This window comes from Impatiens glandulifera, chromosome 4, assembly GCF_907164915.1.
Source record: "Impatiens glandulifera chromosome 4, dImpGla2.1, whole genome shotgun sequence".
NCBI classification, from domain to species: Eukaryota; Viridiplantae; Streptophyta; class Magnoliopsida; order Ericales; family Balsaminaceae; genus Impatiens; species Impatiens glandulifera.
In genome coordinates this window covers 52,811,324-52,832,352 of record NC_061865.1, presented here as the reverse complement: position 1 = coordinate 52,832,352, position 21,029 = coordinate 52,811,324, and the positions used below count along the sequence as shown (strand labels likewise).

The window sequence follows — 21,029 nt, the reverse complement described above, 5'->3', positions numbered from 1 at the left end:
TGAAATCATAGTTTTGTTTTATCGTAAATTTACATGTATTATGATTGATTGAAATTCTTTGTCATACATAAAATGATTGAGTCTTTATAAATTTTTTATTTTACAAGATAATGATGATCTAACTCAAAGATTCTCCTCATAAAAATAATATAAAATAAGGTATAACATACACATATAATGAGTTGACAATGATAATATTTTTGTATTGAGCTTTTGATCAAATACTATAATATAAAAGGAAGAGACTATATATTTTTATGTGATATATTCATATTAATTTAATTTAGAAACATCATTCAGTAAATAATTTTGTGATGAAAAAAAATTATTTTGACAATTTTTTATTTAAAAACTACGTATTTTTAAAAGATCTTATTAAAATATTAATTTAGATAATATAATATTATTCGATTAAACTAAACTAACTAGAGGACTTTTCAAAAAGTATAATTATTTTTATTTCATTGGATGTGATTTTTGTAATGTAATTTTAGTATGAAATTTTTTTTTTTTATTTTTTTAGCAAAAATCCTTTTGTAATTCAGAAACATTATAGGATACAAAAGGCCGATAATTGACAATTTTATCAAACTCATCCCTAAATAAAATTTAATTATATTTTTTTTATATCAAAGGTAAAAAAAAATAGTTTTTATTATGGTATTTTTTTAAATACAATTATAATAATTGTGACATTTTTTTTTTCAATTAGTATAATATTGGTCCTTTTTAATACTAAAGATTTAAAAAAAATCATCTTAATTATTTTATAAACCATTAATTAATTTCTTACAAATATCACAAATCCAGATTATTTTGGATTGAAAAAAAATCATTTATAATCTATATAGTTAAAGAAAAGGCAGTTTGTTTTGGGATTTTAATTAGAAATTTCTATAAAAATATTTAGACAAAAAGTGTTATTAAATTATTACTTGTGAATATTTTATAGTAAATTAGATTTAAGACGTATTTAATATTATTATTTTTGAAAAAAGAAGATGTTTATTTAAGTAGTGTATTTAGAAAATCTTTAAATCAGTTTATATGGGTGTAATAACCAGCAGCTAGGGTTTTCCTCCAAGGTTTGACGGGCGAGAGAGAAGAAGAGATTCTCTCTTGCAATGGCGAAAAACAATCAATTTCAGCTATTCAATAGCATGACGAAGCAAAAGGAGATCTTCAAAACCAAGCAGCCGGGCAAGGTTGGCATGTACGTTTGCGGCGTCACCTCCTACGATCTTAGTCATATCGGCCATGCCCGGGCCTACGTTGCTTTTGATGTTCTTTACAGGTCAATCCGTCTCTCTCTCTCTCTGTGATATATGCTATTAGAAGGTTATGAGAGAGTCGCTACAGAGTATTCAAGGTTCAATCGACTTAAAAATTGAACCTTGAAGTTGATAGTATCCTATATGAAAGCTGTAAATGTTACCCAGATTGATGGACTTTGTTTGGTAGGAGGCAAAGCTCGAGTAAAGTTGAATCTCGATTTGACATATAAAAGCTTTAATTTTGATTTTAGGTATAGTAGAAGGTGTTCTTATATGTCTGAGGTTTACTTAAAATTGCAGATTCTATTATATGCCAGATGTGTGCAATTTTGTATTGTAGAAGGTGTTTGTATATGTCTTAGATAACATAAGACTTTGGCTTCTTCATTTCTGCAATTTCTTGAGAAGATGAAAATTGACTTATTCATTTATTCAGATCAAAGTGGTTATCCTATATTCACTACAAGAACTGTAATAACTTCTAGTGAAAAACACGTGAAATCGCAAGATTGCACATATTTTCTTTGTACATCCAGCTTTTCTTTTTCATGTTTACCATAGATTTAAGGCTTGCAAAGTTAGATTCTTTTGGCAAACCATTTATATGTTGATGGCTCTGATGCTATAGATTTAAGATATGTTGACTGGTTTTTTATTTTATTTATGACTGGAGGAATGATCTTTGTTTTTGTTTATTTTTATTTTGGATTCATGTATGCATATCAGATTCTGATATCCGCTCTATTAACAAGCAGGCTTGTTGGTTTTGCAGGTATCTTAAGCACTTGGATTATGATGTTACTTATGTTAGGAATTTCACGGACGTGGATGATAAGGTGAGATGTCATTTTTCTATTTGTATTTTCCTAGAATTGGGTTTAAGAAATGTTTGTTTCAATGTTTTGGGCTGAAGATCATATAAGCTACAGTTTTATCAGGTTTAAGTTCAATTGTTCAAAGTTCAGGTCTTAAAAACTAATTAAAAAATTAATGTTTTTCAGGATCTTCACTGGTATCTAAGCTACCATCCAGATGCCAATTTATCTTCTTTTAATATGTTTAAATTTTATTGCGATATCAAAATCTGTGTTTGACTATTTATTTTTTGTATCTTGCAGATAATCCGTAGAGCAAATGAGCTTGGGGAAGAACCCTTATCATTGAGTAATCGTTATTGCCATGAATTTCTTGCTGACATGGATGATCTTCAATGCCTCCGTCCTACCCATGAGCCTCGTGTCTCTGAACACATGGATCATATACGAAATTTGATAGCCGAGGTGCTTTTCTAGCTTTATTGTGTTATTGTTTTCCAACTTGTAGAATGCATAGCATCTCTTCTCTGTCTCTACCATGCTTGTTTATGTGTAGGGTCATTCTCTCCTTGGCAAAATGATTAGACAAAATTATGAGCTCAGGATGAAGAATTACAACTTTCGGAGTTCCATTGCCCCCCCCCCCCACCCATAGAAAAAAAGAAAAAAAAACTATTTGTCGTGTTCTTTGTGCAATCCATCTGGCTGTTTCTCTTTCTTATTGAGGCGGCGTTTGATGACACGGCTTATCATTTAAATTAAATATGAAGTGCTATTTCAATTAAGTTCATTTGATAATTGTTACTTAAAATCACTTAATTATTTAGATTCAGCTCAAATTAAGCTATAAAATGTGGCCTAATTTAGTAAGCTATGAGTGACTTAAATTTCTAATATATTGAAAGTTTCGAAAAGACAACTTTAACCTGGTAAATTAATCAACTTGTGTCACTATAAGGGTAATTCCACATTTTATCAAATCAACTTACATATATAAGTACTTAAATTTTAGATATTTTCATTTGGTTTATTCAACGTTTATTTTTCAAATACTTAACTCATTCGTCACTTAATTTTCAGTTTCATCAAGTGCTTGTTATGTTTCTGCAGATAATTACTAATGGTTATGCATATACCTTGGAAGGGGATGTGTATTTCTCTGTTGACAAACTTCCAAGCTATGGTCAATTATCTGGACGGAAACTTGAGGACAACAGAGCCGGTGAGCGGGTTGCTGTTGATTCAAGGAAACAAAACCCCGCCGACTTTGCTTTGTGGAAGGTGATTCAATAGTAGATTTTCACCTGACCTAGGTTACAATTTCTGAAATACAGTTTTCCTCATGTGGTTTTTTTTCCTCCATCAGGCTGCTAAACCTGGAGAACCAAGCTGGGATAGTCCATGGGGCCCAGGAAGACCTGGATGGCACATTGAATGCAGTGCAATGAGTGCTCAATACTTGACTTATTCATTCGATATCCATGGCGGTGGAAGGGATTTAATCTTTCCCCATCACGAGAATGAGCTCGCCCAAAGCTGTGCTGCTTGTTCCGATACCCATGTGGGTTACTGGGTCCATAATGGTTTCGTGACTGCTAACGATGAGAAAATGTCTAAATCCCTTGGAAATTTTTTCACAATTCGCGAAGTAAGTGTGAATCTAGATCCAACTGAGTAACTGTGAATACATGTGTTTGGAAACACTCTTTTTTTATAAGATATCTGATCTGGATGTGGATTTCGATGATATATCTTTTGTAAACAGAACTTACTAGACACATATTAGTAATTTATTGATCTCTTCTGGATCTAGATAGTTTGACTGAAATGCTTTTGAGTTTCTTTCACGTTTACTATGGTTATAAATGAGACATGTTTTCTCATTATATGCAGGTTACTAAACTATACCATCCTCTAGCATTACGCCATTTCTTGTTGGGCACACACTACAGATCACCTGTCAACTATTCAATTTCTCAAATAGAAATATCATCGGAATCTGTTTACTATATATACCAGGTGAAGATTTTGACATATACTGTTCTTCTATATGTAGAGCGTGTTGTTGCTGTACTAATTCGTATTTTTTTTTTGTTTTGTCCGATGGACAGACATTGCAAGATTGTGCAGATGCTCTATCCCCATTTCGACAAGAATCTCAAAATAATAGCAAACCTGTTAAGACAACTCCAGCAGCTCAAGAGTGTATTAATAAGCTACGTTCAGATTTCGAAACGAAGTTATCAGACGACTTGCATACGCCATATATTCTGAATGCTTCTCTTCAAGAAGCATTTAGATTCATAAACACTTCTTTGAACCAGCTAAAGGTAATAACACACTACTACTAAACCCCTTGAGTTTGGAATTTTGTGATAACTTTATTTTTCTTTTCAAATATTACAGAAGAAGTTACAGAAGCCGCAACAGTTAGCGCTTGTGCGTTCCTTAACTGAACTGGAGGAAGAAATCAAAACGGTTTTGAGAGTGATTGGGCTTCTCTCATCGGCTGATTACTCTGAGGTTAGTATGAAGATTATGAATATAGCATTATACAACATTAATGTGATAAATTATTTGGAAACTAATATTTTGTAAAAAATCACAGTTTAATGATGAATCATGATTCAGATTATAATGTGAATTTTGTTATTTTATTTGGTAGACAAATTATTTTCTAGAGTGTGATCTAAATTATAGTCTAGTTTTTTTTCATCCATTTAAGTCCTTGTCACATCAACTAAAATAATGAAATATTCTTTATTTTTTTTATAATATTTAAAATATTAAATGCAAAGTATATTTTAGGCATTTTTCCTAAATAACCCACTTTTTCATCGAACAAGAACAACATCCTGCATTAATTTTAGATCTTTATGATATTAAGCAAGCCCAGCTGGTAAATTATTTTGCTTTCAGGTCTTGCAACAGCTGAAAGAAAAAGCCCTAAAAAGGGCTGGATTATCAGAAGAAGACATATCAGGTTTCATTGAAGAGAGAGCAACAGCAAGGCAAAACAAGGATTTCGGTAGGGGAGACGAGATCAGAAGCGAGCTAACGAAGAAGGGTATTTCCTTGATGGATATAGGCAAGGAAACTGTCTGGCGCCCATGTGTTCCAACCATTGAACAAGAAGAAGAGCAGAAGCAGCAAAATCTGCCTGTGGAAGCTGGAGTGCAGAAACTCTCTGTTGTGGAACCACAGCAGATTCCTCCTCCTGCCTCTACAGTTTGATGAATGAATGTGTATGTGTTTCAATTTTTTTTTTTACCATATACATAGACAAAAAAGTTACTGAATTCATCTGAGTTACAGACATCATTGATCGATGTTGTATCTGTTTTTATGTTTGTTTTTACTTTTTGACAGCTATCTATTTGAGGCATTTTCACATAAGAACTTTAAGAGGAATATGACTATTTAATTAGTTTTGGCAGGAGATTTATAATTTATCCTTGTAATAGACTTTTTGGGGTTAGTTAATTTTTTTTTTTCAAATCCACCAATAAGTCTTTTTACTCCCAAAGAAGAGACATTATCTCAAGATGAAATATAGTGATTATTTTGATTTTAAGTGATGAATCTTCCCATTATTTTACTTCATTATTAAGAGACCTCAATTGTGAAAATTCATTCTTGTGTGTTTTCTCTCTTAACTTTCATTTTTCCTTCTATTATTTCTTTTGGATGTTTATATTAATTATATTTCCATGTAAGCTTATATACACATCTATTACATTTTTTTCTTCTTCTACTCATACACTAAGTAAATATAGTTTTTATTATATGCAACAAAGATTTTTAATCATTATAAACAAAGAAAAGAACTAATATGATGACATGTGTTATGCTTGGTGTTCTTAAACTACTATCATTTTTTAAATTATTTTATTTATCAACAACTTTATTAATTTATTGAAATAATTAACAAAAGTTCCAAAAAAAACTTTAAAACAAAGGAAAATTCTTAACTTACTATGACATGTTTGGAGGAAATAAAAAAAGCATATTATTACAAACAATTTCCATATTCAAAGAATAGTTTCCTAATTGGGGAAATTGGATGAGATGGCTCTCATAATCGCCTTAAGTTTAAAAAAGCTCTGCGCCTGTTAATGTTTACAAAATGGGCTATTTTGCCGTCCGAAAAGTCTGAAATACCCTTTCGACGCTTGATTTACCGCTCATTTACGAGAAATGTCATTCACGCATTTCATCTAAAACGCGTTAATCAACTCACGCATTTTAGATGAAATGCGTGAATGACTTTTCTCGTCTTTCATCGTATATATAATTTTGTTGCCCTAATTTAAAACAAAACCCCCGATTCACGAATATCCATTTCTCTTCTCTCACTTTCCCCACCCCGACTTCCAAAACTTCGTCTTTTCAACTGTCGACTTTCCAACTTTGTTCAACATCATCGATCAACCTCGTTCAACATCATCGTTCGTCGTCCGTCATTCTCTTCGATATATTCAGGTGAGTTTAGGCTCAGGGCTTAGGTTTAGGTTTAAGTTTTGTTTAATCTGTAATGTTCTCTTCTATGTATATTCTGCCGTTTATATTGATGGATACTGATTTATTTAGCTTTTAAGGTTTATGTAATATTCGTTTATGTGTGTATATGTGTGTATATGCTTTTAGGGTATATGACGAGTATTATATCAGTGTTCTTATTTTGTATGCATGCATTTCTCGTTATTCTTTCACGAAAAATGCATTTTCGTATATTCTTGAACCCTAAAACCAAAACACAAGAATAAAACAAGTTTCCAGCTGATTGTTGTTGTGTCTTTTGTGAATGAAACATGTTCTCATTTAGATTAGTTCTTTAAGTTGCCATAAGCTGCATTTTCGTGTATTTTTTCACGAGAAATGCATTTTCGTGTATTCTTTCACGAGAAATGACATTTTCGTGTATTCTTTCATGAGAAATGCCATTTTAGTGTATTCTTTCTTTGATGTTGTTTGAGTTTTTATATTATGTTTTTCATATTATGATTTTGGATTATTAAAAACTAATAAGACAACTAGTTGTAACATGATTTTGGTTGCCTTATGAAACTGGACAACTTAGATTTTGAATGATGTGCAGTATGAAACTGGGTAACTTAGACCTTATTTGAAATACTATTAGGTAATTATAATTTTCTAGATTTGTTTACTCCAATGTTGTTCCTTGTTTTTTAGATGGAGTCCACCATAGTTCTTGAGTTTGCTGGGAGGGTCTCATGGAAAACCAATATCGAAAAAATTGCCACCAAGTTTGCTTCAATGAATATAACGGAAAGGGTAGAACAAACCCAATTCAGATTCTTATCAAAGGATACGCGTTACTGCGGTTCTCAGGAACTATAATACACCAAATGCTCCTCAGGAAGTGCAACTCAAATTCTATGGAGATGAAGTTCCTCGTGAATGGAGAGGAGCTGTGCTTCGGGATGAAAGAGTTGCATTGGTCACAGACTTCAATTTTGGGAAATTTCCCGCGGAGGTAACCATTTTCAATGAAGAATGCCCACCTTTGGTTGCCAAATATTTTAAAAGAAATCAACTTGTTAGAACAGAAGACCTTCATTCAAAGTTCGTGTCCTGCTCTGATAAGGAAGATGCTTGGAAATTGGGGCTGGTATACCTGGTTACCCAATATCTCTTTGCCCTTGACCCAAAGAGGATCATAAATATCAAACTCCTCCGCATGGTCGAGGACATCGACACTTTCCTCAATTTTCCATGGGGAAATGTGTCATTTAGAGCAACCATAAAAGGTTGAACAAGGACCTTGATCGTTACAAGTTGCTATATCTAGAGAAGAAGAAAGCCACGGGGAAGAAGAACAAAGACAAGGATGTCGATATTTCTTATACCGTATATGGGTTCGCACTAATTTACAAGTGTGGACCTATGAGGTTATCCAAACATTTGTCCCCAAACTTGCAAATAAACGATGCTTCAAGCGCAAGAGCATGTCTGCCAAAGAATAATACAGTACAAATCCAGGAGGAAGAGCACCGCCTCTGATCTTCACACTGCCCTACAAGACAAGATTGTCAAGAAGATGGAATTTTCTGAAGAAGAGAAGATCTTATATGCTGGGGAGGAATTTGAAGATATGCGAGCTAATGTTTATGATGTCTTTTTTTATCTTGATTGCAGAAAGCGGAAATTTAGAGATATTGAAGAAGATGTAGTTCCTCATAAACCTGAAATGAGGAAGAAAAGACAAATTACTCCTGCCAAAGTCAAACCTTCCATGAGTAGAAGAACCCGCAACCCTACCCCAGCAACAACAGCTCTAATTCTGTCGAGAGCGCCACGAGTAGAAAAGATGATGAATCCTCTCCCATGACTCCAACAGCAACAACTCCCCAGGAAAGAGGAAGATTGGATGAATCTTCTATAGTTCCTCGCACCGCCATTAGGGCCTTTTCTCTAGACCTCCAAGCCTTATTATAAGAAATCTTTATTCCATAAGTTCTCTGTATGTATTCCATTATTTTCTTGGGCATGTGGTCATTGTGATGGTCCATGTACTTGCTCTTCATGCATTCCCCCAAAACCCATGCTGGTTCTTGCCTTTGATTCTCTTGCCTCGTCACAATTGAACATTTTGATCTTTTACAAATTTATGAATCTCAAACATCTCCGAGGATTTTCATTTCACAGCACGCAATCTCCACTTGCAATTCTTATCCAAACATTTCACACACCAAAGTTCTTTTTTTGACTTCACCACTTTGAATTCAAAATGATTAGCCATCGCATATTTATGTATCCTCAGTTGAAGTTCTTTTTTATTCTCAAACAACGAACTGACTTCCAATCCGATTTCGCAAATTAATGCATCATGTATAGGATTTTCACTACTTGGTATGTTACTAGCAACCCAATCACTACAGCTTGGTTGGGTACGAGCAACAACATTGTTTGGTTATGTACTAAGAACCCAAGCACTATTTGGATTGGTACTAGGAACCCAATCAGAACTACTAGGTTGGGTAATAGGAACCCAATCATCATCCGCCTCATTCAGACGCAAACATGGTTCATCTTCAATGTCATTTTCAGTTTCAAAGAAAACCTCACGTTGGTTCAGGAATACGTCAGGATCATCAATTTCTGGAACCACTACACTTTCTTGAGTTAGGTTTGTTGGATGTAGTGACTTCTATACTAAGGATACACACAATGGAGTGCAGTTGTTGACTGAAACTGCTTCATGTAAAAAGAACTCCACATCCACATCTTTTTTTATATCAGTTATATAAGAAAATTTGACATTCATGCCAGAAGCATTATACTTGGCTTGAAGAAATAAATTATATCTAGATTTGTCAACATCGGTAGCAGAATAAATTAGATCAACTAATTGAGAATTTTGGGGAACAATCATACCGCTGTTTGACTTTGCAAAAAAATGAGTAACATCATCCGTAGTTTTTCACTCTCCATCAAAGTAAAAAAGTACTTGAGCTGCAATTGAAAACAGTTCAACAACATTACAAGAATTACTTCGGTTATTGCTTTTTGAAGATGATGTGAACCATAACCGAGGAGGAGTTTGCTAGTAGAGTTCCAGGAAATCCAATGCAACAACTTTTCCATAAGTTTGCTTCAATGAATCTAATGAGATATGAGTCCCCTATCCAATAGGTCCATTGAAGAAAACTTGTGGACAATTCTTGACACATTGTATCTCCATGAAACATACCAGCAAACTTCTCCTCAGTGAGTATTTTGCATGAGTGAGAAAACAATACGCGTGAGTGAGCTATACTAAAATATGCGTAACATCTAGTATAACATATTATTTATTCACATTCATTCTACCGAATACAACCTAGCTATACTATAATATAACCAACCTAGTGTTCATAATCACTAAAAAAATTAAAATAAACATACCCATTTTGAGAACGAAGAGTAGTGAGTCACGAATTCAAACGGAGAGGTCTCGTGGTCGTCGTCATCAGATGTTGCTCGTGGTAGTGGTCTTCAGGGGAGTAGGGTTTGAGAGTCGGGGTGGGGGTGGGGAAAATGAGAGAAATGGATATTCGTGAATCGGGGTTTTGTTTTAAATTAGGGCAAAAAAGTTATATATACGATGAAATACAAGAAGTATCATTCACGCATTTCATCTAAAATGCGTGAGTTGATTAACGCGTTTTAGATGAAAATGCGTGAATAACCTTTCCCGTAAATTGAAAAACGAGAAGTGTCATTCACGCATTAATCAACTCACGCATTTTAGATGAAATGTGTGAATGTCATTTCTCGTAAATGAGCGGTAAATTGGGCGCGCGAGGGGTATTTCAGACTTTTCGCAGAGCATAAAGGCCCATTTTACAAACATTAGCAGGCGTAGGCCTTTTTTGGAATTAAGGCCATTAGTAGGGCCATTTCATCAAATTTCCCGCCTAATTGTCACATATGAGTCTAATACCTACACCTTTAAATGGAAATCATGATTTGGGGTATAACTTTAATTTGTTTCTTTTCACTAATTCTCACATTTTTATTGTATTTTAATTTACAAACAGTGTCCATATTATAAAATTATTGTCCATGGTCAAAAAAACCACTTTTACACACTAATTTTACACACTAAACTTCTATATGATAAATAAATTTGAGTACGAATAATATTTTGAGTGGGTCAAGTCACAAAATGACATGCATGAAAACGGTCATCGACCCGACATGACATAATTGAGCCGACATGATGACCAAATTTAGTTGGCACAAAACGACACATGAATTTGAGCATTAATTAACACGACATGAATAAACTTGTGGACACGAGTTAACATGACACGAATGAGCCCGTTGGTTTTGATATTTTTAATTGATCAAAGCACGACACAACATGTATGAGAACGAGTTTAGACACAACACAACACGATTAAAAGTCTAGTACGAATTGCCCAAATCCAACCCAACCAGTTAGGCACTATGCCAAGAATAATAATTTAGTAAGACATGTTTTTAGATAAAATCAAAAGCCAACTATTACAAACCATCTACATATTCATAGAATTATTGTCTTAATTATAAGTAACAAAGTTTTTTAATCATTATAAACAAAGAAAAGAACTAACATGACATGTTATGGTGTTGTTCTTAAACGATCATTTAATAGTTTCATTTATTAACAACTTTCTTAACTCATTGAACTAATTAACAAAAGTTCAAAAATATTTTAAAACAAAGGAAAATTCATAACCTACTATGACATGTTTAAAAAAAATAAAAAACCCTATTATTACAAACAATTTCCATGTTCACAGAATTATTGTCTAATGATCACATATAAGTCTTTCACATATACACCTCTAAATGGAAATCATAATTTGAGATATAACTTTAATTTGTTTCTTTTTACCAATTCTCACAGCTTCATCATATTTAAATTTAGAAACAATGTCAGTATTGATACAATTATTGTCCAAAAATCAGTCTTTTACACACTAAATTACTGGATAAAAAATAAGTTTGAGTACGAGTTAACAGGACAACTATACCGTTCACAAGTTAACATGATACAAATGAATTTGTGTGGCATAATATTTTGAGTGGGTCAAAGCACAAAATAACACGCATGAAACGGTTCTCGATCCGACATGATACAATTGGGCCGACACGATGACCAACTCTAGTTCTCACAACACGACACAACATTTTTAGAACGAGTTACAACATTACACATCACAATTCAAAGTCTAGTATGAATTGTCCGAATCAAACACAGCCGGTTATGCACTTTTCTAAGAACAATTACCTAGTAAGACATGTTTTAAATAAAATCAAAAGCCTACTATTTAAACCGTGTCCATATTCATAGAATTATTGTCTTTATTATAAGCAACCAAGTTTTTTAATCATTATAAAAAAAAGAATGGTTGTTGTTAAATTACATTTATATGGTAACCATTTCATTTATCAACAACTTTCTTATAATTGAAGTAATTAGAAAAAAGCTTTAAAATACTAATTTAAAACAAAGGAAAATTCATAACTACTATGACATGTTTAGATGAAATAAAAAAACTATTATTATAAAAATTTCCATATTCAAAAGAATTATTGTCTAATTGTCACATATCACACCTAAACCTCTAAACAGAAATCATAATTTGAGGTATAACTTTAATTTGTTTCTTTTCACAAATTCTCACATCTTTATCATATTTTAGTTTACATAGTCAGAAACCACTTTTACACACTAAAGTTGTATGACAAATAAATTTGAGTACGAGTTAACATGATTTAACCCGTGAACACGAGTTAACACGGCACAAATGAATGAGTTATAATATTTTGAGTGGGTCAAAACACAGAATGACACGTATGAAAACTGTCATCGACCCGACATATAACACAATTGAACCGACACGATGACCAACTCTAGTTGGCACAACACGACACATGAATTTGAGTATTAATTAACACGACATGAATAAGCTTGTGGACACGAGTTAACACAACACGAATGAGCCCGTTGATTTTGATAATTTTAATTGATTAAAGCACAACCCAACATGTATGAGAACGAGTTTCAACACAAACACGGTTAAAAGTTTATTACGAATTGTCCAAATCCAACCCAACTAGTTAGGTAATGTGCCAAGAAGAATAACTTAGTAAGACATGTTTTAAATAAAACTAAATACCCACTATTACAAACCATGTCCATATTCATAGAATTATTGTCTTTATAATAAGCAACACAATATTGTAATCATTATAAACAAAGAAAAGAACTAATAAGATAACACATTATCATTGTTGTTTTTAAACGACTATCATTTTATTCTTCATAATATGAACCATTTAAATAATAATAATAATAATGTAATAGTTTTATTTATCAACATTTTTCTTAATTCATTTAACTAATTAACAAAAAGCTCTAAAATACTTTAAAATAAAGGAAATGTCATAACCTACTATGACATGTTTATGGGAAATAAAAAAAACACATTATTACAAACAATTTCCATATTCAAAAGAATTATTGTCATAATTGTCCATATGAGTCTTTCACACTACACTTCTAAATGGAAATCTTAATTTGAGGTATAACTTTAATTTGTTTTTTTCAGCAATTCTCACAGTCTTATCATATTTTAATTCACAAACAATATATTGATAGATTTATTGTTCATAGTCAGAAACTACTTTTACATATATACTAAACTTCTGTGACAAATAAATTTTAGTACGAGTTAACATGATTAACCCGTGGACACGACGAGTTAACACGACTAAAATGAATTAGTTATAATATTTTGAGTGGACCAAGGCACAAAATTACACGCATGAAATGGTTCTCAACCTGACATGACACAATTGGGCCGACACGATGACCAACTCTAGTTTACACAACACGGCACATGAATTTGAGCATTAATTAACACGACATGAATAATCTCGTGGACACGAGTTAACACGACACAAATGAGCCCGTTGATTTTGATATTTTTAATTGATTAAAACACGACACAACATGTATGAGAACGAGTTTCGACACAACACAACACGATTAAAAGTCTAATATGAATGGCCTGAATTCAATCCAACCAGTTAGACACTGTGCCAAGAAGAATAACTTAGTAAGACATGTTTTTAGATAAAATCAAATACCTACTATTACAAACCATGTCCATATCCATAGAATTATTGTCTTTATTATAAGCAATACAATTTCCCTTTGAATGTTGACAAATTCAGGCTCTGAAGAAGGAAGGATTGGAACAACAATACCTGCCAAAGGTCTGTAACTCTGTTTGATGGTTGTATAATAATAAATTTTTCATAATACTGACACTTTAGAATTTCATTTCTTCAGCGCATACTATATACAGAAGGAGCAGTTCAGTGATGGTCGTGGGCTACAGGTGGATTGACGGACTTAAAGCTCATGCCCTTAGTATTTTGTAGCTCCTAATTTGTCTCTCATTAGGTTCTCTCTGAAATCGGGAATTTGACGAAATGACCATAATAATGAGTCTTTTCTGGGAAATGACCCAGCTCTGATAATGTTTGCAAAAATATCATTCTGACGATAATATCTCTTCATGTTCAAAATACCCCTTCGCGTCACGCGAAACCCCTCTCGCGTTACAGGATGCCCCCTCGCGTTACGCGAAGCACCCCGTGAAGTGAGGTCATTTTTACAACCATTATCAGGCACACGAAGTCATTTTTGGAAAATTATCAGGTATTCATTCGTGTCACGCGAAGGTGCTTCACGAGCAATGGAAGTTGGTTCCTGATAGACAAAATAACGACGACATATTAATTGCAATTTGTGAAATCTTTTTTTTTAACTTAATCAAAAACTAATTACAATTAATATCGATTTTAAGGGAAATTTGACGAAATGATCTAAAAAGAGTCTTAAATGCGCTGGTGACTAGCGCATAAATTTAATTGTGTAAATGATCACTTCAAAATATTCTGACGAAATTACCTCCGTCGCGTAACGCGAAAGACAGGATCATCACGCGAAAGGAAAGCCTGTGAAATTACCCCCGTTGCGTAACGTGAAGGGCAGAATCGTCTCGCGAAAGAAAAACCTGTGAAAAGTCCAGAATGATCATGACATTCGTATTACCCTCGTTGCGTAACGCGAAGGGCACGATCGTCACGCGAAAGACACGATCGTCACGCGAATGACATAATCATTCTGGACTTTTCACAGGTTTTTCCTTCGCGAGACGATTCTGCCCTTCACGTTATGCGAAAGAGGTAATTTCGTCAAAATTTTTTGAAGTGGTCATTTACGCAATTAAATTTATGCGCAAGCGCATTTAAGAGATTTTTTAGGGTCATTTCGTCAAATTTCCCGGATTTTACTAACAAGATTATTAATTGTGGGCTGATTTTGTTGCCATGCAAATTACATTTGAAAACATGGCACAAAGGATTTTTTTAAAACAAGAATGTGTAAGAATATGAAGGGAATGACATATTATAAGTAGATTGAAAATTAAATAAGAGAATATTCAGATTTTGAATCTAATTAGAAGGTGACATGTTAAGAAATGGAAGAAGTGAAATGCATATTTTTTTTTGGGTTCAAATTGAAATGTATGTTCACATCAGTTAAATTCAGTATTTGAAGAAGTTGGCCACCCAAAAAGAAACAGGTGACTGAAGTACTTTGAACTTAGAGAATAAGGCAAAGTAAGCTAAATTTTGATTTAGATTATTTCAGATTTAAATGGAATTTTTGAAAAAAATATATTTTAATAAAAAGTTAAGTTATTTGAATTTTTAATTAGTTAAATTATTATATTTTTTTATTTTAAAATTTAAATTTTATAAGAAAATGTAAACATATTTTTGATATTATAATTTATAAATTAAGAAATTGAATGGTTAAAATAAAATAAAATATAATAATATTGTTTATGGTAAATAAAAAACATCAAAGATATTATTCTATTACAATTTATTAGTCAAATCAATGATAATTTTTATTGTCCTTTAAAATAACCAATAATTTTATTAAAGCTGGTGGTGTTGGGTTATTTAAATAAATTTAATTTATTTTAAAAATATTGATAAGTATTAATTTTGAAAAGATATGTTAAATAAAATAATTATTTTTAAATAAATAATATTTTAGTTAATTTAATTGAATGATGTAGTTGATGATAAATTAAATGAAATAATGTTTGATTATGAACTAAACCATTAAACTTATATTTATTTAAAAAGTATTCATCCAAACTAAATATAAATATATATTTTTATTAATTTAAGAAAAAGAAAAACAAATTTCAACTATAAACTTATATTTGTCCCCACCTGACTTGACTGACTGGCTGACTTATAATGAATTTATCACAATCACTTACAATATTTTAAAATAAATAAAATAAAATTACTTCACTCAATAATTCATGAATGGTATGTGATGTGAGCATGCACCACCATTTCACTTAATGTTGTTGTTATTATTGAAACACCCTTCTCTTTCCCATTGGTTCATATCTATATATCTTTTTATCTCTATGTGGATCTCATCAAGAGCTTACCCAAGTGGACTTCTTTATGATTTTACTTTCCACCGAAAACACCCAATTAAATATATTAAAAAAAGAAAACCCACCATATATATATTGATGATTCAATGCAAATCTTCCTTTTTTGACAAATGTGATTTGTAGTTTCTTAAAAAAAACAACCTTAGAATGAAAGTTTAAGTGCTTGATCTCGATCTGCCAAGCATTATCATTCCTTTTTGTTTCTTCTTATGAGCACTTTATGCATTTGTTGATCATAGTATATTTATTTGACAATTATATTAAATAATGTCAAATTGGTTGTTTTCCACAGTTGTCATGGATAAATAATATGTAGAAATTTGTGTTATTCTTGCATTATTTCAAACAAATCAAAGATGTACTAAAAAGGACATAATTTGAGGAGAGAAATAAATAAAGATAGTGTCATTTGAGTCAAACATGATGAACATTATATAAAATATATAATCTTTTTTTCAATGTCCAAGGATGAAGGAAATGGTTTGCATGTGATTGGGTCCTCATTAATGAACCAACTAGTTTGCAATGAAGTTGATTAGGCTAGATTTCATATTATTCAACTTATAAAAATTTATTATGCATATTTTTATTTTTAAAATTAAAAACCAAGGTTTTTCAAAGTCTCATGAAAATTACAATATTCTTTTTCATTATAAGGATAATTTATTTTTACTAAAGGAAAAAAATGAAAATGCAATGATTTTTCCATCAATATAATCTAGAGATCAATTTGAAATTGTTTTGTTTTAGTTTATATACAAAGAGTTAGATCCAGATTTAAACGAGAACTTATTAATAAATTTATAAATAAATTTATAAGTGCATTCGATCCAATTAAAATTTAAAATTAATCTCATAGTTTGATGAGAAAACTATATATTTTTTTTTTAAAATTGATTATAAAATATAACGAAATTGTTTTGAATTGATCCCCATTATTGAGTAATTGACTAATAATATCAATAATTATATAACTAAGTACTATTAAAATTGTTTTAAGTTAAAACGAGATAATGACAGAAAAATGTAAAATAAAAAATTACATGTTGATAGGTAATTTTTTAGTTCTCTATAATTTGAAAAATATGAATCTTGACTTTTTCTTATAGTATTTATTGATTTTTTGTAGTACTTCCCAAAAATAAGAATTCATGTTTCATGTTTGCAATACATATCAATAACTTGTATCTGAAAATATTCATTTCATTATTAAATAAAGCCATTCTGCATTAAGATAATGATTAATGACATCTTAACCCTGTTTAATTAATTCTTTAATTTATTCTCACTAACTATCCTCTACCAAATCTCTTCTTCTCAAATGTCAGTAAAATTTGTTTTATAAGTGCGAGTTTTAATATTTATTTAACTATAAGTTATTAAATAATTTATATTCTAAATTCCATTAGTTAGGTTTGAACAATTAGATTGTTGAAAAATTGGTGGTTAAATACAATTGACTGTTTATTATATAATTTGACTGACTATTGTCTTTAATCTTTTATATATATATATATATATATATATATATATATATTAAAATTCTTTAAAAAAAATAAATTAAATCCTTGATCGGACCATTTTAAAAGAAGAAGTTAAAGGTGGTAAAAAAGAGATGAAAACCCTAATATTAGTATTAAGTAATTAAGGAAGTTAATTAAATTTATTTGTCTAAAATAATGAAATAATTAAATGTTGGAAAGATTTTACATAAAATACATTTTTCATGAGAATATATTTCGAACGTCGGTTTCAGTCTTACAAATCCGAAACACTCAAACCCGAAATGCAAGACCCGACCCGGAATCTCACGGCGCGGCTGGCGCCAAGCTTAAATGCAAATCCAAGCCGAAAACATCATCAAAGCTAGGTCCACCATCACCCCCTCTCGAAAACCTACTCAACGACGTCGTTTCACTTACCTCCACCGACCTCGCCGTCTGTGACGCCGCCGTGAACCCAACTCCGCCGCCGTATGAGGTTACTCCGGCAGCCCTACCACCAGAAGCCGCATGGGGTATAACGCAGCCGTGAGACAAATGAAACGGCGGGATTGAACCTGACCCGGCACGAGGAACATAGACCCACGCCGGAGCAGCCGCCGCCGGCATGGTCGGAACTAGAAGGTGAGGAGGTGGGGCGAAAGCTGAGACCATTGGGTTTCGCATGTAGGAAACGGCTGCGTTTCGAGATGCTTGTAATTGGGCTCTTTTGAGTTGTTGTCTTTCTTTTTTATGGGCATTTTGATGGCCGCCGAGAGCTTGTGAATTAGCGAATTCACGATAGCAGTATTGACACTCGTATTTCCGGCCGTCGACGGAGGACGCCGGAAAAACACTTCCGGGATGTTCAGGTTCTTCGATGATGTCTTGTTCTGATACGTTGAAGCCGAAAATCTTTAAAGATGAACCGCTTGATGATGGGCTAATATTGTTATTGTTATTGGCTGTTGATTTGCTTAGATATTCTGTCATTTCTTCCATTGATAATCAAGAATAAGAGAGAGAGAGAGAATCAAGAATAAGAGAGAGAGAGAGAGGAGAAGTGTGTTTGTGTGTGTTAAGGAAGATGCTTAATCTGTGGAGCGTATTTATAAAGAGTGTCGAAAGGATTGAAAAGAGTTAAATTAAAAGTGGTGAATGAAGAAACAAGGGAGAGAGATGGTTGCGGACATCCCAAGAAGGAAGAAAGAAAGAGTGAAATATGAATTCCATGAGGGACCCAAATGGATTGCACTTGTTTTTTTTTCAAATAAAATGTTTCTCCACAATTACTACTAAAGGACCATTTCCAATTTTTTAAAAATAAATTAAATATAACTTAAGTTGGAATACAATTATAACCTCGATTTTAATTTAAGACATTCTATAAATAGAAATTTAATAGATGACTTTCGATCTTTTAGAAACAATTTACTATCGTCACTTGAGTTGCCTTAATAGGTTATTAGGGTTAGGGCTGCAAATGATTCAATCCGAGCTTAAACCCTCGAACTTGACTCAATTCAGTTTCTATTAGCTTCACTCGAACGACTTTATAAATTTTAGTTCGAACTCGACTCGATTATTTATCTATAAGTTCGACTTAAGAAAATTTGAATTAAAATTATGTTGCTAAAATTCGAGTTCGAACTCAAGCCAAAACAAATTTTAAAATGAAAATATTAAATTATCATAACTATTCAATATTCAAAACATGATATTTCAAAATGAACATTTGATTATACTTTAGAGAGGTGAGTTGAAATTAATTTGAAAAAAATGTTTGTTTTAGGTTTTAATATTAAAAATAATATATTATATATTGTTTGACTCGAAAAAGCTCGACAAATTATCGAACAAATGTTATATGAACTCGAATTCGACTTGTATATATATTAAACGAGTGGACTTGAGCTCGGCTTAAACTCAATCATAATAAAGCTCAAGTCAAATTTTGACTGGCCAACTCGGCTCATTAGTATCCTAATTGGTGTAACAAATAATAAATATCTTATAATAGAGACTCTTATTATAAAATCGTTTTATTTTTTTAAATCCATTAGATTGAGTCATATATATATATATATACTAGCTATAATCATAAGAAAAAATTATAATTACTGTCACTCTCTATATACATATATCATATATATATTATATATATGTATGTATATAATCTCATGTTTTTGTTATGCTTCAATTTTTATTAAATATCATCTTATCAATTAGGTCATCACTTATGGTAGTATTGTAATTAAAATTTCTCTTTCCTTTTCAATCTTATTTTTTTCTATTTGAATATCTCAAATTAATAATGACGAGAATCCTGGACTTATAATCTTACATTCAACTATAATAAAAAAAAAACACATAGATTAAAACAAGGAATCACAAAATATTTAAATTGTTGAATGTAACAAGTTTTCATAAAAATTAGTCAAGTGCCAAATCTATTTCATTTTTTTTTTTAAAAAAAAGGAGAGATATGACATGACTAACTACTACCAAAGCTAGTAAAATGGTAAAAAAAAAAAAGTGTAAATGATGCATGGAAGTGAGCAAGAATCCAATATTCATAGGGGGTGTTTGTAGGGTGGTTGAACTATCAAATGAATGATTAGATTTTTACATGTCTTTTTTAGCAAATTAAACTCAATAATGTAACTCTAATTAATTTATATATATATATATATATATATCTTGTTTAGCAATTACACTTCTTTTAAGTTTTAGTAATTTATGAACCGAAAATATGATTTGAATCTAGATTAATTAATTTCTAAATATGCTAATGATGATGGTGGGGGCTATATAGATATATTATTTTTATTATTATATATTATTATAAGTCTCATTTAGCTAGCTATTGGTTAATTAAGCTTCCACGCACATTTTACTCAAAAGTCTTGGGATTGAATTGACCTGTCCACATTGATTTCTTATGATCAGATTCATAGCTTTAATCTTTAATTAATTTATTGATGGATCAATTAATTAGATGGCTCTTTCTTCTAGTAACCCTACAACTACCAATGTTCTATTTGATCATTTATTTCTTACATACATACAGTAGTTTTAATCATGTGATGAGATAATAACTATAACTATATAGGTAAGAAATATGATCGAAAATTTTACCATTTATTTATACTCTCTCTATTGTTGATTCAGTGTCACTTATTCAATATATATAACAATTTATTTTTAAAAAAATAATCTATGCAATTAAAATAAAAACCATTTAAGTATAATGGCACAAACATAACATATTAAAGAGAGTTAAAAAAAAAAATACAATTAATTGGCTAAAAAATCCTCAAGAAAAGCGATAATGTCCCCAAATGAATCAACAAGTTTTTCGAACTTATTCTCCGACATCGTCATAATGACATTGTAAATGAT

The 21,029-nt window shown here is 31.5% G+C and overlaps 2 protein-coding genes across 2 annotated transcripts; one reads left to right on the top strand and one right to left on the bottom strand.

The window, feature by feature from the left end:
* Positions 1–1,052: 1,052 nt before the first annotated feature.
* On the top strand, positions 1,053–5,550 carry LOC124934373 (cysteine--tRNA ligase 2, cytoplasmic). The gene is made up of 9 exons (XM_047474897.1): positions 1,053–1,294; positions 2,047–2,110; positions 2,393–2,554; positions 3,200–3,370; positions 3,456–3,737; positions 3,983–4,108; positions 4,201–4,419; positions 4,496–4,612; positions 5,009–5,550. The coding sequence occupies exons 1-9, from the start codon at positions 1,125–1,127 to the stop codon at positions 5,321–5,323; spliced, it is 1,626 nt and encodes a 541-aa protein (XP_047330853.1). The 5' UTR covers positions 1,053–1,124; the 3' UTR covers positions 5,324–5,550.
* A 12,345-nt stretch (positions 5,551–17,895) lies between these two features.
* On the bottom strand, positions 17,896–18,839 carry LOC124936224 (zinc finger protein GIS3-like). Its single transcript, XM_047476708.1, has one exon. The coding sequence runs from the start codon at positions 18,627–18,629 to the stop codon at positions 17,955–17,957; it is 675 nt and encodes a 224-aa protein (XP_047332664.1). The 5' UTR covers positions 18,630–18,839; the 3' UTR covers positions 17,896–17,954.
* Between the last annotated feature and the right edge of the window lie 2,190 nt (positions 18,840–21,029).